At 50.8% G+C, this 16,879-nt stretch overlaps 9 protein-coding genes across 9 annotated transcripts; 3 read left to right on the top strand and 6 right to left on the bottom strand.

The window, feature by feature from the left end:
• Positions 1-490: 490 nt before the first annotated feature.
• On the top strand, positions 491-4,273 carry EI97DRAFT_375602 (uncharacterized protein; the record flags this gene model as incomplete). Its single annotated transcript, XM_033795517.1, has 2 exons — positions 491-883; positions 1,094-4,273. The coding sequence occupies 2 exons, from the start codon at positions 491-493 to the stop codon at positions 4,271-4,273; spliced, it is 3,573 nt and encodes a 1,190-aa protein (XP_033654750.1).
• Positions 4,274-4,498: 225 nt separating this feature from the next.
• EI97DRAFT_313180 (uncharacterized protein) lies at positions 4,499-5,220 on the top strand. Its single transcript, XM_033794623.1, has one exon. The coding sequence runs from the start codon at positions 4,724-4,726 to the stop codon at positions 5,111-5,113; it is 390 nt and encodes a 129-aa protein (XP_033654749.1). The 5' UTR covers positions 4,499-4,723; the 3' UTR covers positions 5,114-5,220.
• A 116-nt stretch (positions 5,221-5,336) lies between these two features.
• EI97DRAFT_493697 (uncharacterized protein) lies at positions 5,337-6,504 on the top strand (the record flags this gene model as incomplete). The annotated part of the gene is made up of 1 exon (XM_033802371.1): positions 5,337-6,504. The coding sequence occupies exon 1, from the start codon at positions 5,533-5,535 to the stop codon at positions 6,502-6,504; it is 972 nt and encodes a 323-aa protein (XP_033654748.1). The 5' UTR covers positions 5,337-5,532.
• Positions 6,505-6,921: 417 nt separating this feature from the next.
• On the bottom strand, positions 6,922-7,358 carry EI97DRAFT_457915 (uncharacterized protein; the record flags this gene model as incomplete). The annotated part of the gene is made up of 2 exons (XM_033800863.1): positions 6,922-7,215; positions 7,266-7,358. The coding sequence occupies 2 exons, from the start codon at positions 7,356-7,358 to the stop codon at positions 6,922-6,924; spliced, it is 387 nt and encodes a 128-aa protein (XP_033654747.1).
• Positions 7,359-8,125: 767 nt separating this feature from the next.
• Positions 8,126-8,623, bottom strand: EI97DRAFT_457914 (uncharacterized protein; the record flags this gene model as incomplete). The annotated part of the gene is made up of 4 exons (XM_033800862.1): positions 8,126-8,179; positions 8,231-8,346; positions 8,500-8,538; positions 8,599-8,623. 4 exons carry the CDS (start codon positions 8,621-8,623, stop codon positions 8,126-8,128), a joined length of 234 nt encoding a protein of 77 aa, XP_033654746.1.
• On the bottom strand, positions 8,528-9,056 carry EI97DRAFT_313098 (uncharacterized protein). Its single transcript, XM_033794622.1, has 2 exons — positions 8,599-9,056; positions 8,528-8,538 (listed from the first exon to the last, which is right to left on the bottom strand). The coding sequence occupies exon 1, from the start codon at positions 8,989-8,991 to the stop codon at positions 8,632-8,634; it is 360 nt and encodes a 119-aa protein (XP_033654745.1). The 5' UTR covers positions 8,992-9,056; the 3' UTR covers positions 8,528-8,538; positions 8,599-8,631.
• A 692-nt stretch (positions 9,057-9,748) lies between these two features.
• EI97DRAFT_441950 (uncharacterized protein) lies at positions 9,749-12,203 on the bottom strand (the record flags this gene model as incomplete). Its single annotated transcript, XM_033799729.1, has 3 exons — positions 9,749-9,830; positions 9,915-11,631; positions 11,684-12,203. 3 exons carry the CDS (start codon positions 12,201-12,203, stop codon positions 9,749-9,751), a joined length of 2,319 nt encoding a protein of 772 aa, XP_033654744.1.
• A 1,315-nt stretch (positions 12,204-13,518) lies between these two features.
• EI97DRAFT_432801 (uncharacterized protein) lies at positions 13,519-15,371 on the bottom strand. Its single transcript, XM_033798245.1, has one exon. The coding sequence runs from the start codon at positions 14,933-14,935 to the stop codon at positions 13,673-13,675; it is 1,263 nt and encodes a 420-aa protein (XP_033654743.1). The 5' UTR covers positions 14,936-15,371; the 3' UTR covers positions 13,519-13,672.
• A 654-nt stretch (positions 15,372-16,025) lies between these two features.
• Positions 16,026-16,879, bottom strand: EI97DRAFT_397220 (uncharacterized protein). The gene is made up of 2 exons (XM_033796357.1): positions 16,740-16,879; positions 16,026-16,662 (listed from the first exon to the last, which is right to left on the bottom strand). Exons 1-2 carry the CDS (start codon positions 16,785-16,787, stop codon positions 16,096-16,098), a joined length of 615 nt encoding a protein of 204 aa, XP_033654742.1. The 5' UTR covers positions 16,788-16,879; the 3' UTR covers positions 16,026-16,095.

Below are 16,879 nucleotides of genomic sequence, written 5' to 3'. Positions count from 1 at the left end.
AGATGACAGGGTAAACCTGTTGTATTTGGACTTGAAGGCTGTCGATGCTGCTTCTCCACCGGTTGGATTGGTGGGTGGCGAGGTGCCTGTTGCGGGTCGGTCACGGGCGGCTCGCGGGACACCGCTGAAGGAGGAGGCTTTCAAGTCTTTTAGTGAGCAGGATGCAGAAAAGAATCCTGCATCACCGCGAGAGTTCCATCTCCATCGGACCGACGAGCCTGAATCATTGTACACCACTGCGCCAGAATCCGGGTCAACGACTGAGGACGAAGGAGATTGCAGGCCGCCTCCCTCTCCATCACCCTCCACCAGATCAATTGCGGGACGGATTCAGTCTAGCCCTTATATCTCATTGGACCCAAGAGGGAAGAAGAGACCATCCCAGAGCTCTGAGGAAGATGGAGCGTCCCCAAAGCATACGAAAACATCGAAAGGCAAGTGGCCGTCTGATAGGCCCATGCCGGGACTCTCTGCGAACCTCCAACCCAAGATGCAGCAACCACCCCTGTTCAAGAAGCCCTCCCTAGATATGGCTCGCTCGTACAAAGCACCCTCTGCAAATACCTCGTTCAATACGTCTTTCAACTCCAATAGCAACACTGTATGGTCATTCCACCACACACAGGGGACGCAGGAGACAGCCGCTACTTCCTTCAATTCGGACTTCGGCAACATCGATCATAACTCTGCGAAAGCGACACGCAGTAGCTCCACCACCTTAGGATCCCTCGAAGACCAGGATCTGCTTGAGGGTATCCGAAGGTTTGAGGCAAACTCCCCTCGTGAAGGGGGCCACTTCCATCGCCCGTCTACTGCCACCACGCGAAGCTCGACAACGTATGGATCCATTGACGAGGATGCGCTGATTGGCCTGCCGTCAAATGTCGGTGAGGCTCAGACTTACGATCCAATGCCGGAGGTCCTGGGTACGGTCACTCGCAGGACTGGATTGGGAAGAAAACGCGAGGAGAAGGCCTACTCACCGGTACTTCGGGAGCCGCATTCACGTTCCAAAGCAGCCGAATCTACTGAATCGCCACGACGAGAGGGAAAGGCGTACTCACCGGCAGTTGGGAAGCTACCTTCACCTCAGAAACCGGCTAAACCTACTGACAGATCCGTACCCCGTACTCCCTCTCGGTCAAAGCATACATCTTCAACCGGGGCTCCTTCTCCCTCGAAGACTCTCTCATCCCTAAAAAATCTCAATCCTGTCACACCCTCCAAATCCGGTTCACCTCTCAAAACACGTACTTCAGCGCACAAGTCTGCCTCAGTCGAGCGGATGGCTACGACAAATGACTCTCCCTCTCTTACCTCTTGGCGAATCAGGAATATTCCTTCTTTCAATCTTTTCGTTGATGACATTGACGACAGTCTGGAGGACTACCCATATTTCATCCTCTTCATTTCCCTTCGAGTGGCTCTGGAGCGCAACATGTCGCTGAAGGACTTGATGAAGGGCTTGGACCCAAGAGTGGCGGAAGCAGACCAGGAGAGTTTCTGGGCCCACGTCGAAGGGCGCACTGGCATAACACCTTCCTTCCGGGAGTCGAGGAAAATATGGGCAGCCGCCAAAGACGACTTCGATTGCTACTCGTTCAAAGGCACTGTAAGATTCAATCCAAAATTCAAATCTAAGGATCGTGAACCCTTCTTCAATCTTAATCTTTCGCCGATAAAGAAAGAGGACTCTTGTCGCTTGCAGCGCAATTTTGGTGCGGACCGTTTCCTGTACCTCACATTTCCATCTATGGACACTAAAGTGGAAGTCGAGAAGAGATGGCAGGAGTGGTTTCTGAGGGAGCATTCGTTTCTAGGCCGAAAGTGGAGAGCTTTTTATGTTAAATCTGAGAAGAAAGCTAAAAGCACTCGAGACAAGAAAGAAGCTAAAAGCACTCGAGTCGAGAAAGAGAACATCTTGAGAGTTGTCCTGTTTGCCACCGAAGGTCTGCAGATCACCACCCCCTGCTCGATTGCCGACATGCTCAACTGGTTCTTTCCCTTCGAACACAATCAAAATCAAAGCATCTGCAAGGCATTTGCTCGGTTGGATCTCGCTTTGTCAACGACGGTGCCAACACTGGTCTTCAAGCCGTCTCAAGTTCGGAATGTCAGGGACATAGTAGCAGATGGTTTGTTGGAGGATACACGCTTCAACGATCATAGCCTTCACTGGAGTGAGATTGAAGGCAAACCAGCTGTTATGAATGATGGTTGCTCTTTGATCTCACTTGGAGCTGCACAGGAGATATGGCGGTTGTATAAGAAGAGAACTGGTCGGAACGAGCGCATGCCCACGGCTTTTCAAGCCAGAATCGGGGGTGCCAAGGGTCTGTGGGTTGTCAGCCCGGAGGCACCCAGGTCAGCAACTGAAACTCTGCCCATTTGGATCGAAATCAGCGAAAGCCAACTGAAGTTGCAGCCTCATCCGGAGGACCTACTGGATGAGAAATTTGATCCCGTTAGGTTAACCTTCGATGTCAACGATTACAGCAGGATGCCGACCCCCTCCGACCTACACACCTCCTTCATATCAATCATGGTGGATAGAGGCGTCCCTGTAGCAGCCATTGAGAGGGCGATGAATGATCACCTTGACATTGAGAGAACTGAGCTTCTGGAAATGTTGGAAGACAATCAGAAAACATACAACTGGGTACACAGACAGAGCAACACGGTGCAGAATCTAGAGGATATGACCTGGCAGGCAGGATTGCCAGCATCCCTCCGCGATAAGGTGAAGCTGCTGATTGAGGGCGGTTTCGATCCAAGAGAAGAGCCATACCTGGGGAGTATGCTCTCAAGCCTCATTCGAGAAGAACACCTCGATGAGGAGAAGAAGCTCCGCATACCCTTGGCCAAGTCGACCAACATGTTTGGCATTGCTGATCCACTCGGAGTGCTTGCCCCTGGTGAAGTACATGTCCAATTCTCCGGTTTCTTTGAGATTCTCGAAACCGAGGAAAGCTTCCTCTCACTTGAGAACATCGAGGTTTTGATCGCTCGTCAGCCGGCTTGTCGACGATCTGACATACAAAAAGCCCGAGCTGTTGCTCACCCCAGCCTAAGCTACCTGGTTGACGTGATCGTCTTCCCCTCACGGGGGCAATATCCAATGGCCGGTAAGCTACAAGGCGGCGATTATGATGGGGATAGGTTCTGGGTTTGCTGGGAAGAGGATTTGGTTCGCCCATTTAAGAATGCTCCCGCTCCGACACAGGCCCTTGATCATACTCGATACGGGATCCAGCAGGATACAACCAAACTGCGCGAGATAATGCCGCCTGACGACGCTTTCCTGACCGGCGGCGGCAATTCCCCCTGGGTTGACGAGTTCTTGCGCAAGGCTTGTGAATTTCGGCTACGACGTGATATGCTGGGCAAGGTAACAAAATACCATGAGAAGCGAGCTTATCAAGAGAATCGGATCTATTCTGAAACGCTCGACGCGCTGTGCGACATGCATGATTTACTGGTGGATGCACTTAAGCAAGGCTATATGTTCAGTGAGCAGGATTTCGAGAAAACCAAGCAGCGCCTGAAGCTCCCGCGCGAACTGCCAATACCCACCTATGAAGAAGCTATGGATGCGGCAGCGAAAAAGGAACCCCAGAGAGAAGACTGGGAGTTCAAGAAGCACAACGCGATCGACTACTTGTACTTCCTCGTTGTCAAGAAGCACCATCGGGAGACGCATCAACTTGTCGAGAAACGCCTATCCAAAGAGGTGGCTGACGACGAGGCCGTCAGCTATCTGTATCGACGAGAGATCAGCAAGTGCAATGTAGCCATCAACTTTGAGTTGAGCGGCTTGAAGAGACGCTTCGAACCCGTTTATCGTCACTGGAATGCAGCTTTCGGCGGAGGTAACAATGACCTCTCATCCGAGGAGAAAGGCGCCGCCATAGCAAAGTGCTACAATTTGTACGAAGCAATCAAGCCGGAGAACGACGACCTACCTGAAATCAAAATGTGGACACAGTCGTATCTGTCTGAAAACATGACGCTCTGGCCTTTCCTCAAAGCTTCGGCATTGTATGCCACCTATCCCAAGAAATGGAACTTCGTGTACCGAATGGCGGGTGAATATATAGCGATGTTGAAGGCTTACCGTTCGGAATTCAGAAGCCTGCGCACAATAACTGGTCCGATATATTCGATGCTGAGGCCTAGATTACCACCGAATCCGGTGCATGAGGACCTGAGAGGGAGCGATATGGAAGAGAAAGATGAGGACGATGACAGTTTTGTCACTCCGATGGAGGAATGAGTTGGTCATGATTCTGCCAGTCGCCTTTGATTTAGCCGAGTAAGGATACTGGAAGACGGCCAGCGGATCAATCTAAGCTTCCACCGAGAATCCATCACAAATAGGAAGAACCAGCCTCATCCTTCATTCCAGGCCATATACTTCCCCATTGAGACTCAAGATCCTCTTGACGGTCGATTTGGCAAACCTTGCAGTATGAAGGAGCCAGTTTTCTCCTCTTCGACCTCTTTCGGCATCCACAGTGGCCGTCCGAACGTCCTCATGTCGAATAGGCATTATTTGCATCATACATCGATTGCTCTGTTTATCGTCTTGAACATCTCTCAGGAGCTTGATCTTGATTGGACCATGTACTATGTCACCCTTGGACGATCTCGATTGGAAAAGTTATAAACATCCGCAAAAGGACCGAGGTGGAAAGTTCGAAACACTTCAAGCCACCGAAGAAAAATGCTCTCAAGCCTACTTACTACAGCTATGCTCATTACTCAATATTTTCCTCAAGACGTCCTGGTGGTCGGCAATAGATGGCCCATGCTGACGTTTTGGTTGATCTACTTTCTCGCGTTGGCTGGACGAGATAGACCGCGGATATGCGTATTTCGGCAAGCGCAGATGGATGTCCAAGCCTATTTACACGCTTGCTTAAAGGCCATGTTCGTCAGACTTCACTGTAACTTTTCCTCAGTTTTCATCTTTCTCCCCCTCCCTGTACTTTTAGCGATTCTTTCTCTTTTTCTTTCTCATCCGCGTGGATACCCTTTTTGCATTGGCATGTCTTTTGCCGTTGTATTCATTGTATACCGATACAGTGGAAGCGATGTAGATGCCTGGATATAGGGTGGCATTTCATAAGGAATATATATGCATCTATCAACCGACCTTTCATATTAAATATCCTACTACTGCAAATGGCATGAACGTGAAGTGTACCTGTGACGCGTCCCTTGAATGAGTGTTACGTCAGATTGCAACGTTGTACCTTCGCTCAATATTAATAACAGATAGCATTGTAAATCCCCAGTAGCATCGGCCTGTGGACACGGTCGTCCGAATCAGGAAAGGAGCTTGGTTATCAAAATGAACGTCCACGGGTCTGCGGGGTAACCTCTGCAAGTTGCACCCCACGACAACATGCAGTGAACGTTACATCTGAACCAATTTGCATGCGTGTCCTTTTTCCAGTTATATACCCTTCGTTCTTGTCTCATACGTCTTCGAATCTGTATTCCTAGCAACACCTGAAGTTCCTTTTCACAATGACGACTTCGACGGCAACAACACAAACCGCTCCCAACGACGACACCACACCCTCCCCATCCGCAAACCTCCCACCCCCTTCAGACCCGTACACCTCCGCCCTCGCCTCCCTCCAGCAAAACGGCTTCGTCATTCTCCCAGCCACCCTCTTCCCCACCTTCGACCTCCCGACCCTGCGCGACGCAGCCACTCACCTCACGCACTTAGCCCGCACCTCGCAATGGCCGTACCTGCGCACCTTGCCCAAACAATTCCCGCCCTGGCCCTCGGACCCCTCCAACGGCATCTGGGGCGTCCAGCACCTCCTGCACCCGTCCAACCCCCATGCCGCCACCTTCGCCAAAAGCTACTTCGACCCGGAACTCCTCAAGTACGCACAAGTCCTCATCGGCTGCGAAGAAGAGGAACTCGTCATGGAACTGTACAACATGCTCGTGCGGCCGGACGCGGCGTTCGCGCTGCGCTGGCACCGCGACGACATCCCCGCCAGCGCGTCGGCGGAGGAGGAACTGGAGCGATTGGTGAAGAAGGAGGCGTTCCATGCGCAGTGGAATTTGGCGCTGTACGAGGATGAGAGTCTCGTTGTCGTTCCGGGGAGTCACAGGCGGGCGAGGACGGAGGAGGAGAGGAGTGCGGATCCTTTTGAGGACGATATGCCGGGGCAGTTGGTCGTGAGGTTGAAGGCGGGTGAGGTGGTGTTTTATGATAATAATATCTTGCATAGGGGCGTGTATGATCCGGACAAAGAGAGGATGACGTTGCATGGGAGTGTGGGGAGTTGTAAGAAGGGGGCGGGCAAGGAGAGGGCGAGGAATGTGTTGCAGCATGGGGTGGGGAGCTGGGTTGGCGAGGTGGATTTTCGGAAGTGGGTGGGTGGGGAGATTGGGGAGAGGGCGGAGAGGATGAGGGAGAGGTTGGTTAGGTTGGGGAGGGAGAGTGGGGAGGTGGGCTTCTTTAGTAAGGATGAGTAGAGGGAGAGTATAGAGATGAGGGAGGGGAAGTGTTTGAGTGGTCTTGATTCCATGAACCTTTACACCAGTCAGTCCTTGGCAGCTTGTCCCACTGTCTATTCCATGTCTATCCTTTCCTCTACCTGTCCATACTCACTCCCCATAGATATTCGAGTCAAACTCGGTAGGAAACTTCTCCCTCCCCTCTGCATCCTTCCTCACCCACACACTCACACTGACACTACTACACTTAAACCTGCCAAAACCCTCCTCATCGATCCTCCCTCCCCCTGCTCCCACCCCAGCACATCCGTCCACACCTCCCCAACATGCATCTGATCTTTGCCTCTCATGCCGTACAAGTCGCCGTAGAAGACGCAGGGGTAGTCTTCTCGCCGCAGGAGAATGAGACTGTACGCCATCGGTTTGAAGAAGCCCTCAGTGGGCGTCTCGACGGTCTGGCCGGGCTGCATGTCGTGGTTCATGACCAACGTGACGGCTCTCGTGGGTGCCTTTTTGCACGAGCGTATTGTCGAAGACCTGTCTCAGGTCCGCTTTTTGGTTCTTACTGATGCGAGAGAAATTGAAGACGAGATCCGAATCGAAGAGATTGAAGTCGTCGTGCTGCATGATCTCCAGCCAGTGCAATTGCTCCCGCACATCCGGCACCCAGTACTCGCCGACCATGAAGACATCAGCACCGCAATGCGCACGCACATGCGCAACCCAGTCCTTCGTTCGTAAACCGCTGGCTATAATGCTGGACCACATCCAATCTAAACCTCTTCAACCCCAGACTCCTTTGTAATCCAGATCCCCCAATTCTTCACATCCTCCTGCGTCTCGGGGTTCACATAATCCACATCCGTAAACATCATGTAATCCGCAATTCCCCCTGCTCCTCGCCCATACTCTCAAAGAGCAAGAAAATATAAGGGAACAAAAGTTCAATTCCTTTACCTGCGGACTGTCAGCCACTCTCACTGTGAGAACAGGTTTCATGGTCTCCACTGTTGTTCTATCATACAAATATGAACAGACGCGGAAGCTGTCAGGCTGACCTTGGGAAGACGCGCTGGTGGCACCTGATGACGTAGTGGATACAACAAGAAAACGCGATATTCGGTGAGACCGAGAGTGCCCGTCATTGGAGGCCTGGTTATAAACGTACTGCGGCCTTGCACATAGTTCGACTGAATACCTAGCTGCGCGTCCTCTGTGGGTTGAACTACCTGTGTGGTGCAAGTTACTTCCCTGCAATCTGTTTAGGTTAATAGGAAGCTAGGGCTTGAAGAACCATTTTACGAAGAGAGAGGCGCTACGAACCTTATTGCCAGGCCTGCTATATATGTGCAACTTCCAGCCTTTGAGTAGACCCGGAAAACTGCAGGATATAGGCAAGTGCAGGCTGCGGGGGCGCGGGTTCGGACGTGTCTTACCATACCGTCCATAAATCTTGCAATATGATTCGTGCAGGTTGTGCTGTGTTGGAGGCTCGAGGGGGCGTAGCGTGACGTGGGTCGTAGTCAATGAACATCGAACGTCGACGTCGTCAGGCACAGAGGACTTTGCAAGCGCCGCTCCCATTCCACTTATATATACACAATCGCATATCATTTCCTTCCAATTCCGCGAGCAGTGCTTAGTACTCGACGAGCAAATCGCCCCTCCTCTTCCCCCGCAAGTCCCATTTGCCCTGCCCACCTGTTAGCAACTTCCTCCCTAAAACACAGTCTATCCCACGAACCTCAGTGAACCATCCTCCAGCGAATACGGCCGCCGGAACAGCAACAATGTAGATGAAGGAGACGGTCGCGGTGTATTTCGTCCAGCGGAAGTACTTGTATCGGTTCGCGTTCATTTCTGGCATAAGCTGTCAGTACGGCTTGTGTCCCACCATTAGATCCCCATATAAGCACAGCATCGCTCGCGGTTTGAAAGACGGGATCGATTCCAGAGCAGTAGGTCATAATCGACGGCCGGGGCTTTTCGAGGAGTAAACGGTGCGTGACGTACTGTACCACTTCATGAGCGCCGGGTCCAAGCGGACCACATCTGTAGGGAGGTCCTGTCAGCAGGAGGGATCAATTGGTCGCGAGTTCAGCTGTTACGCACTGGGTCCGTGTCCTTTGCCCGCCATCTTGAATGTTAGGGCGGTTGCGGGCGTTTGGGTATGTGGGTTGCTGCTGGTGGTGAGGTGAGGTTGAGTTGAGGTTGGTCTTGGCGGATCGAGCTTGGGTTTAGCGGCTTGGCATCGAATGCTAAATTGACGTCGAGTGATGATGGGTGGTGTTTTCTTCGTCGAAAAGTTATCGGATGCGAGCTTGCGCGAGTGCGACTCTTTTTTGATTCGACGGTGGCTTGGCCCATTCCCGGCGAGGCGATTTCCTGCTTTGTGGGTTGAGGGTGTTCTTCTCCGCAACAAAAACAAGATGAAAAAAGACGCCTGTCGATCCAACTTGGGACTGCCGCATCTGCTCCTCCAATGATACTTGTTCGCAGATTCATGTAATGCAATGTAGGGCCATCATTGAATGTATTGATTCGCTCGGGCAAAGAAACATAGTTCGGAGCATGGCACCCAGAAGCGAAGATCACTGCGTGCATCACGCATAGTAGTCGGATTTCGTGACCGTGACTCTCAAGAGCGGGATCCTTTACCTCATAATCTCTCTTGCGCAAGTGCTCAAGAACGACGCGAACTGCCAATGCGGAGGCACTCGCGACCCTGGGGTGTGATAAAACTCGACCGATCCAGCCACAGTTATCGTACTATGTCCGGGTATGCCAGCGGAATGGTTAATTTGGGACATAATAACTACGATGTCTTCGTTGTCACTTTCGACTTCGATAACCAAGTATGACTGATACCTGGGATACAAAAGTGCCGAAGCATCCCCGGCAAACCAGACAACGGAGTGCTGAGTTGTTCTGAAGACAAGGCCGCAAAGTGCATCACAAAACGTCGCCCACTCAGCAGTTACCTCTGACAAAGCTTGTGAAGGCATGATTGTATTATAATCGTTCCATTCTCTGTCAGCTAACTCTGATCAGCAAACTGTGAATCCCGTGCCTGGAGACATCCCTGCGAGCGGAACGCCCATTACTACCAAAGCATCCACCGACTCACTCCACTTGAACAAAGGGAAACCAACAACCAAAATAGTATGCTCAATCATTGATATAAAGTGCCCAACGAATGGAACTGACCGACGAAGCGATGCATTTGAATTACCGGGAAGTCATCCATGACGACCATGGCATCTTACACGGCCCATTCCTTCAAGAGTGCTTCATAATATTTTACCTCTTTGATGCCTAACATAAGCATCACTTTGTTGAATACTCTGTGATGCGAAGTTAGCTCACGAATCCCTCTCCTCATGTCTGACTCAGCCTTAACGTTGGAACATATAGTATGTGGTGCTCACCTTCTGCCCTTCCACTTTAATGCCGCCAACGCAGCTTTCGACTCTCTTACTAGAGCTGCAGACGCAATCTTGTGGGTAGCTCGACGAATGCGAACCTTCATACGATCACATGGGTTGGTGTTGTTGGTGTTCGGCAAAGGGGCGGTAACACTTGGATACGGCGAGCGACTGCGAATGGAACACGGCGCTGAAAGAAGATTGACGCCGTCGCGTTCCTTAAAACAGGGCAATTCGTTGCAGTTCTCAGGGCAGGGTGAATCGTAAACAGCCTCTTGCCAGTTAACATTCGGCGAACCTATCAGCTGGGAACGTTCCGGAGGATCCAATCCCAAAGAGGACAGCTGTTCCTCGGGTGCGATCTTTCTCAAAGGTTCTATTACAGTCTGACGAAATCGTGCGGGTTCCGACGAGTTGCATATTGAGATTCCGATGGGAGACTGGAGCAAATCAGGGTCTGATCGTACCTGGGTGTTCGAGTCGCTGTCCCAGACCCCTTTGGATGACGGGAAGGGGTCAGGGTCTGATGGAATGCAAGTCTCTGAATCGCTGTCTAAGGCTTCCTTGGATGACCGTAGGGAGTCAAGCTGTGACGACAACTGAATGCACGGAGGATTTTCAGCGCCCGTTGATTTGGTGCAGAGTGGTGTGGGAACTCGTTGAGCACCGCATTTGTGACAGGTCTTGATGTGGAAAATGGTCCTGGCCATCAGTCCTCGTCTAAAATCCACACATGTAGGGACTAAAGATGAGTATGAGCCCATGCCCGATTGGTGCAAAGAGCGACACTCGAAATGCAAACAGTTCCCTAGATGCAACTCACGCCACGTATCGAATGCGCGTCTCCAGTCCTTACATCTTAACACACTCAGTAACCAACGGTCGGCGCGATTCGCTTTTAGTTTCGCACCCTGGGCAGCTGCAACATCGTGCATGGTATCTGATGAATGTGAGGCGGGACAACTCGAATCATCAGGCGAAACCGGCTGTTGAGAAGATACCAAAGGACTTGAGGAAGCTACCAGTGCCGTTGCTTCATCCGATGTTGGTGCCGCGCACTCCGCCGACATTGAATTCAATCCTTGGAATAAAGAATTCCAGGGGTCTCCCACCGTTAAGGGGGATGCACCCGGCATAGAAGCGATCGTTTCCTCCCGCTCTTCGGAGCTGGACGGGCTGGTTACCGCTACCCGGAATCCTGGAAGAACATCCACCTTCAATTTCCCTGAAGAACCGTATCTGACATTTTGAAAACGGCGGTAGAAAGGTCCACTGTTCTCCCCGATGATTTTGAGAGCGAGGATAAGTTTGACAAGTGGTGAATCCGAAACCATGTTGTGCACCTTAGACTTCGCGCCTGGTGCCACTACATGGAGGCCCTTGGAAATATGTATCTCCAACCTGCTGCTTGTTCCGTATTCGAGCGATTCCAGCACCAGAGCACGGGGCCCGCTCCATTCGTCCAAAATTTCAAATTCAAGGTGCGCAGTATCCGTATCCTTCGGGCCAAAGATAGTGGGCGGATCAGCACTAGGTTTCTGTGTGGAAGGCCAGCATGATGCAGGCGTATTTGGTCTGACTGAAGGGGTCGTTCCGTAAAGCCTGGTAAAACAGCTCGATGACGGTCCTAGTACCTTCTCCATTGTAATCGGACGCTCATTCCTGGGATGGAGGTGAGCTGCTTCGTTTTTGGATGAATCGTGATTTTGTGGCTGACAATCTGTGGAAGATCAATGCTGATGGACGGGACGGCAGCTTTGTGAATCACATACCCTTGCAATCCGTTTCCACACATCCGACGTTCGTTGCATCATGCTTGAAGGCATCCTCCTCGGTACGGATACCTACAATGGACGCCATAGTCGATTCAGTGTCCCCATCGCTGACTGTGTCGCTATCAATACCCGAACTGCCACTGCTGCCGCCCTTGTCCATGGTATGAGAGACTCCATAACTTCGAACGTCGAGCGGGCCATAACGCTCGGCTGCATCTCCGAACGTAAGGTCTACGTTTGATGAGGTGGTATAGTAGCTTTCAGTGTCGCTGAAATCACTGTCGGTGTCCTCGTCTTCTTGGGTCTCATAACTACTCAAGCCTTCGTATGGCTTGCCGAAATGACGCGCTCGACTGCCATCCAGTTCTTCTTGGACACGCTTTCTTCCCGTCTGCGTCTTGGTGTTGAACTGGTTCAGGACGTCGTGAAATCCGAGGGAACACCGTTGGACGAAGCGGGTTCTGTCGGGCACACGGACCTTCAAACTGGCCGTTTTGTTTAGAGCCTCCGGCTTCATCTGGAGCGAGTGATGCGAGTGGCAGAAAAGACGGATGGAGCGAACCGCTGCAGCACTGCCTGGAGATATTAATATTGAGATGTTCACCTAAAGATAGTGAAGCTGTGTGAGTTGTTGAAGGCGTTTTGCAGCCGGAATCTTGCAAAGAAGGGAGAAGGTGAAGCTATTTGGGAGTTGGAAAGTGCACCCAATGGAAGGTAATAACGGGGAAGGTGCAGTAGCCAATGACAGGAGGGACAACCTAGCCCTATGTAAGTTTCTACGAGTGCAGAGGTCGGATTGATAGCGCCCATTTACGCTCATTAATACCGAAGTATGAGATCGGAGTAGTGTATATTGTGCTTGGACGGTTCGCCTTTGCACAGGGCAACTCAGTACGCAGGTGAGAGGCGACATGCATGCTATATCCTGAAAACACGGCCATTACAGCACAATTGACAAGCCGTTCGACCCGGTTAAATTAACTCAAGTCATACCCTCTCATTCTACTTCTGTTCTTAAGAAACTACAATATGTGCGACAACGTTCACGGCCAATTTGGATGTGTGCATCTTGCAGTCGTGTTTATAGCAGCATGTGCCACAGCACGAGCGAATCAAATTGCCTGTCCGCCAAACCAAAGCCAAAATACCCATGACTGGCAAGAGGATAAAACCAATGATAGATGTCCTGCTTGTAAAGGAGAAACCCCTCATGAGACTCCTTAAACCGATGGTAGGTAATTGTATGCGCGCTTACCTATGGGAAGGACGGATGCTAATCCGGGATCGTCTTAAGCTCTGGAAGCCATATCTGCTCCTGTCTACCGCCTCAGACGAGAGAAGAGCTCAACCTTTTTTGCCTTTTCTATCCAGTTATTTCCTGGAACGAAGACCGTTAAGTAGGCAGTAGCATATATTATTGTACATGGTTTCACATACCTACTAATTCTCGCCTTGTCTATTTGCAATGTAGACCTCATGCGGCAGCGCTAGTGTTTGTTTGTCCGTTAGAGGCTCTTTCACGATAAACCAACACTTTCAAGGGCTTTCCAGAATCGAAATCGCCAGGAATATGAGGGTGATCATACCTTGACACGCTTGATTCATTCGAATTTGTCTGTTAAGCCGATATTGGCAGGAATCAATGCCTAATCTGAAAGCGCTGTTGGTTACAACCAGGTAGTATTCGCAAGTTACTTTGTGAAAACGTAGATAACTTACAGTCTTGACGATATCTAAGACTTTACTCGACAGTGGTTGAAAGCCTAATCGTTGGGTTAAATCGGCTAGACGAAGGCAAAACTGAACTAACTCAGTCTTCTAATACTCCTTTGCTTTGATTTATCATTTAGGTAACCCTAACTAGCAGTAAACAATCAGCATGATGATAACAGAAAGATTCAACCCAGGATGGTCGCGTCGAAGGACAGAAGAGAGACACGAGTCTACAGTTCCATGAACATTCTCCGCCTGCTATGCCACCAGTCACTAATCAAGCTCCTGTAGACCAAGGTGAACAGTTAGGGCACCAGTACTAACATGCGCTTCCATCTGAGACGCCCCCTTCTTCCCTCTCGTTGCTGTTACATGTCCCTCCTCTCGTTTAATATCCTCCAACAAGTTTCCTTCAAATTCTAGCTTTCCATGCTCAATCTTGGCTTCCATCTCGCCCCACCAAGCAAAGGGGTAATCTAACCACAATGTTCCCTCGCCAACCTCGTGCTTGCTAACCGTATTCAGAAGCGGATTATAATTCCCATCAAGTGATTCATTGGGCGGACTATAGAGAATCACCCAGGAGTCGCCAGATCTTGAAGCCGTATATATCTCGCTCGTCGCATTCTGACTGGCAGCACCATATGGCCTGATGGCGGTCGTAATGGAGCCGCTGATGCTGGAGATGTTTGTTTGTGTGCCATGCGGCACCACCGCGCTGATATCCCCTGAAACTGACTCAATCTTAGTTCGATGCGTGTAGACCTTTGCGGGCCACACTTCATAGATGAGGCCAACACGGATTCGGCCGGACAAAGTCGACATCAATATACTCTTTGGATCGAATGGCACACCTTCAGCAAGTCTAGGACAGATAAAGCCGCCAATCCCCCCATCTTCGCTGCGTAGTTCGAGGTTCTCGTCCGGAATATACCAGCCAAAAATGACCCCATCGATGGAGCTAATGGAAGCGTTATGTGCGATCAAAGGGTCATTGGAGGGGAATCGAGAGTCCATCCACACGTCGCCATGCGAGGTATGCGTACGTAGGTTGTTAATCTCCCAGCCAAGCGAGGGTTCGAAATTGATGTCGAAAATACTTGTTCGGATGTCAAACCAATCCAGTGAACGTTTAGGCCATGGTCGAAAGAGCACTACTATCTCAACTTCTGTGCAGACATCTTTCTCGGCTCTAAAGTCATAGTCAAAATTTAGCACGGAGTCTGATTTGTGCAAGTGAACATTTTCCAGTTCGTTCTCGTCGCTAGAGCGAGTGGTAACGTGGACCTCCATGTCAGAAGCTTGGGAGAAGCTTCCTCGGTCAATGGTTAGCTGACCTCGGAGGCTCCTGTGAGATTCAGGAACAGACGAATCAAGGAAGCGCCATCGGTTCTCGGCTGCGCGATCGCTCGTGAAGTTGAAGCCGAACTCGAGACTTCGAGATGCGACGACGGATGAACAGCTCTTGTATTGATTTTTCTCTTGCGGCAGTTTGGGGAGATCGAAATCTATCTGGGGTAATACACCTGCATTCATAGCTCTGGAGCCTTTCGAGAATTCGCATCGGAAAATGTTCCAAGAGACAGACAGGAGAGCTAATAGGATGACAGAGGAACAGAGGAGCCGAAGGGAGTGTCGCCATAGTCTACTATGCGACACATACGGCGATTCCTCATGCTCGGCATGCTGCCCAATGTTAGTGTTAGTTATTGGGAACCCTAGGGTACCTAGCGGGGGAGATGCTAATATTTGCGAGCTCCAAGTCACTGTTGCCTGGCGCCCGCTCCCCGAGGATGGGTTTGTTCTCGTTAACAAACTTCTCAGCTGCCATGCTAGTGAGAGAGTTTGTATCTTCGGGAAAGTGAGATGGAGCAGGTTGAAAAGAGAATGTGACGGACAAGTTCTATCTCAGGATAAGTGCAGGAATGGAAGTCAGTCACAGAATTGTTAGAGTTAGGATGCCAGACACCGTGTCTTCGCAATGTGTTGGCGCATCCAGGCTGTGTCGAACTGCGCCCAGCGGGTGCCGTGCTGTGCCGCACTCAGTGTAAGACATGCTGTTTTAGATAAGCTGCACAACAACAACGCCAATTTGCGCCGCTTTTTATGCATGTGTAGATCGACATGCTGTTTTAAATAAGTTGAACAACGCCGCTTGTGCCGCCTCCTCTCATGTATTCTAAGACAACCAACCCTAAAATTCTTGGGAAAGCACGCCCGCTAACGAGCATGCTTCGTCCGCACAGAAGTAGCCATGGCCATAGCCCTGCAAAGTGCCCAAAAGGACGTGATACTAACGTTACAAAGTTCTGGAAACGTGCACCACAAACGGCATCTCAGGGAAGATTGATAGCGTGAACATTCTTGGCATCTGTACAGAGGTCTGCCTGTCTGATCGCGGTACACATTGTTAAGTGTATTGATACCGCGACCATCGTGCAGGGGATATTTCTTGGAAAGAAACGGGCTGCTGGCAGCCCCGGCTTGGAAACGCACTCGCACACTTGTTGCAGGTTCACACTCGCGAGCGGTGATTGAAGCTAGGAAGTAGCTAGCGGATCGGGCACAATATAGTTCATATATAATCGCCAGGTTTCTGGAGTAGACCACCTGCTCACCCAGGACAGTGCATTGGACTGCGTGCCACTATCAGGAAACATAGCCCAGCAAGCAACCAGCGATCCCTCCTCCAGAATCTACCTCTCCCAAATCCCTGTGTCTCTATTCTTCAGGTTGTACAGACATTGAAATGCGCTGGCTCCCTCACTTATAGTACGAAACGCCTTGATAACATCGAACACGCCATTTTCATCCGTGAGCTCGTCTTTGCGGCCATAGTAGATAGGGTATGCTACATCTATTGCCGTAGAGTCGAGAGCGGCGGACAGCCTGAAGAATGCTTTGGGATCGATCCTATAGTCATACCACGTGTCGCTCTTAGGGGGAAGAACACCGTAACCCGGGAACTCAAGAGGCATCTCTTCGTCCTCCTTGCCCATGCCTTCACTGTAGAATTGGGCCGAGATAGTTCCATCCCTCGCGGTGCGCTCATCCGCGATGACCAGAACGTATGGGTTAATAAAATTAACCTGGGCTGACTTCTCCCGTGTCCATTTTTGGCAGTCTTCTTGAGAGGCACCAATAAATTCGGTTTCGAAATCCTCCCCCTCTTTCAACTGCGTCTTGAATCCAGTTGGATCACTCGGTACGTCGCATGATTGCACCAGACAGAGATAATTTCCATCAAGAATTCTGTGGATAAACTGCGAGCCAAATGTATTGTCAGTGTTTTTGCTGTCTGCCCTCGCTCGGGGTGCTAGTGCTAGTGCGCATAACGTACCGGCTTCGCGTCCTCCGCTACACAGAAGAGCAGTGTCGACACGTACATGGGAACTCTTGAAGTCTCTGGATAGTACGGGTCGTTCAGGTATCCGAGAAGACGCCTGGCACATGGAATGCTCTATGAGAGGAATCAACGGG

Source organism: Westerdykella ornata (genome assembly GCF_010094085.1).
Source record: "Westerdykella ornata strain CBS 379.55 unplaced genomic scaffold EI97scaffold_8, whole genome shotgun sequence".
NCBI classification, from domain to species: domain Eukaryota; kingdom Fungi; phylum Ascomycota; class Dothideomycetes; order Pleosporales; family Sporormiaceae; genus Westerdykella; species Westerdykella ornata.
This window is presented reverse-complemented; position numbering and strand designations above follow the sequence as displayed.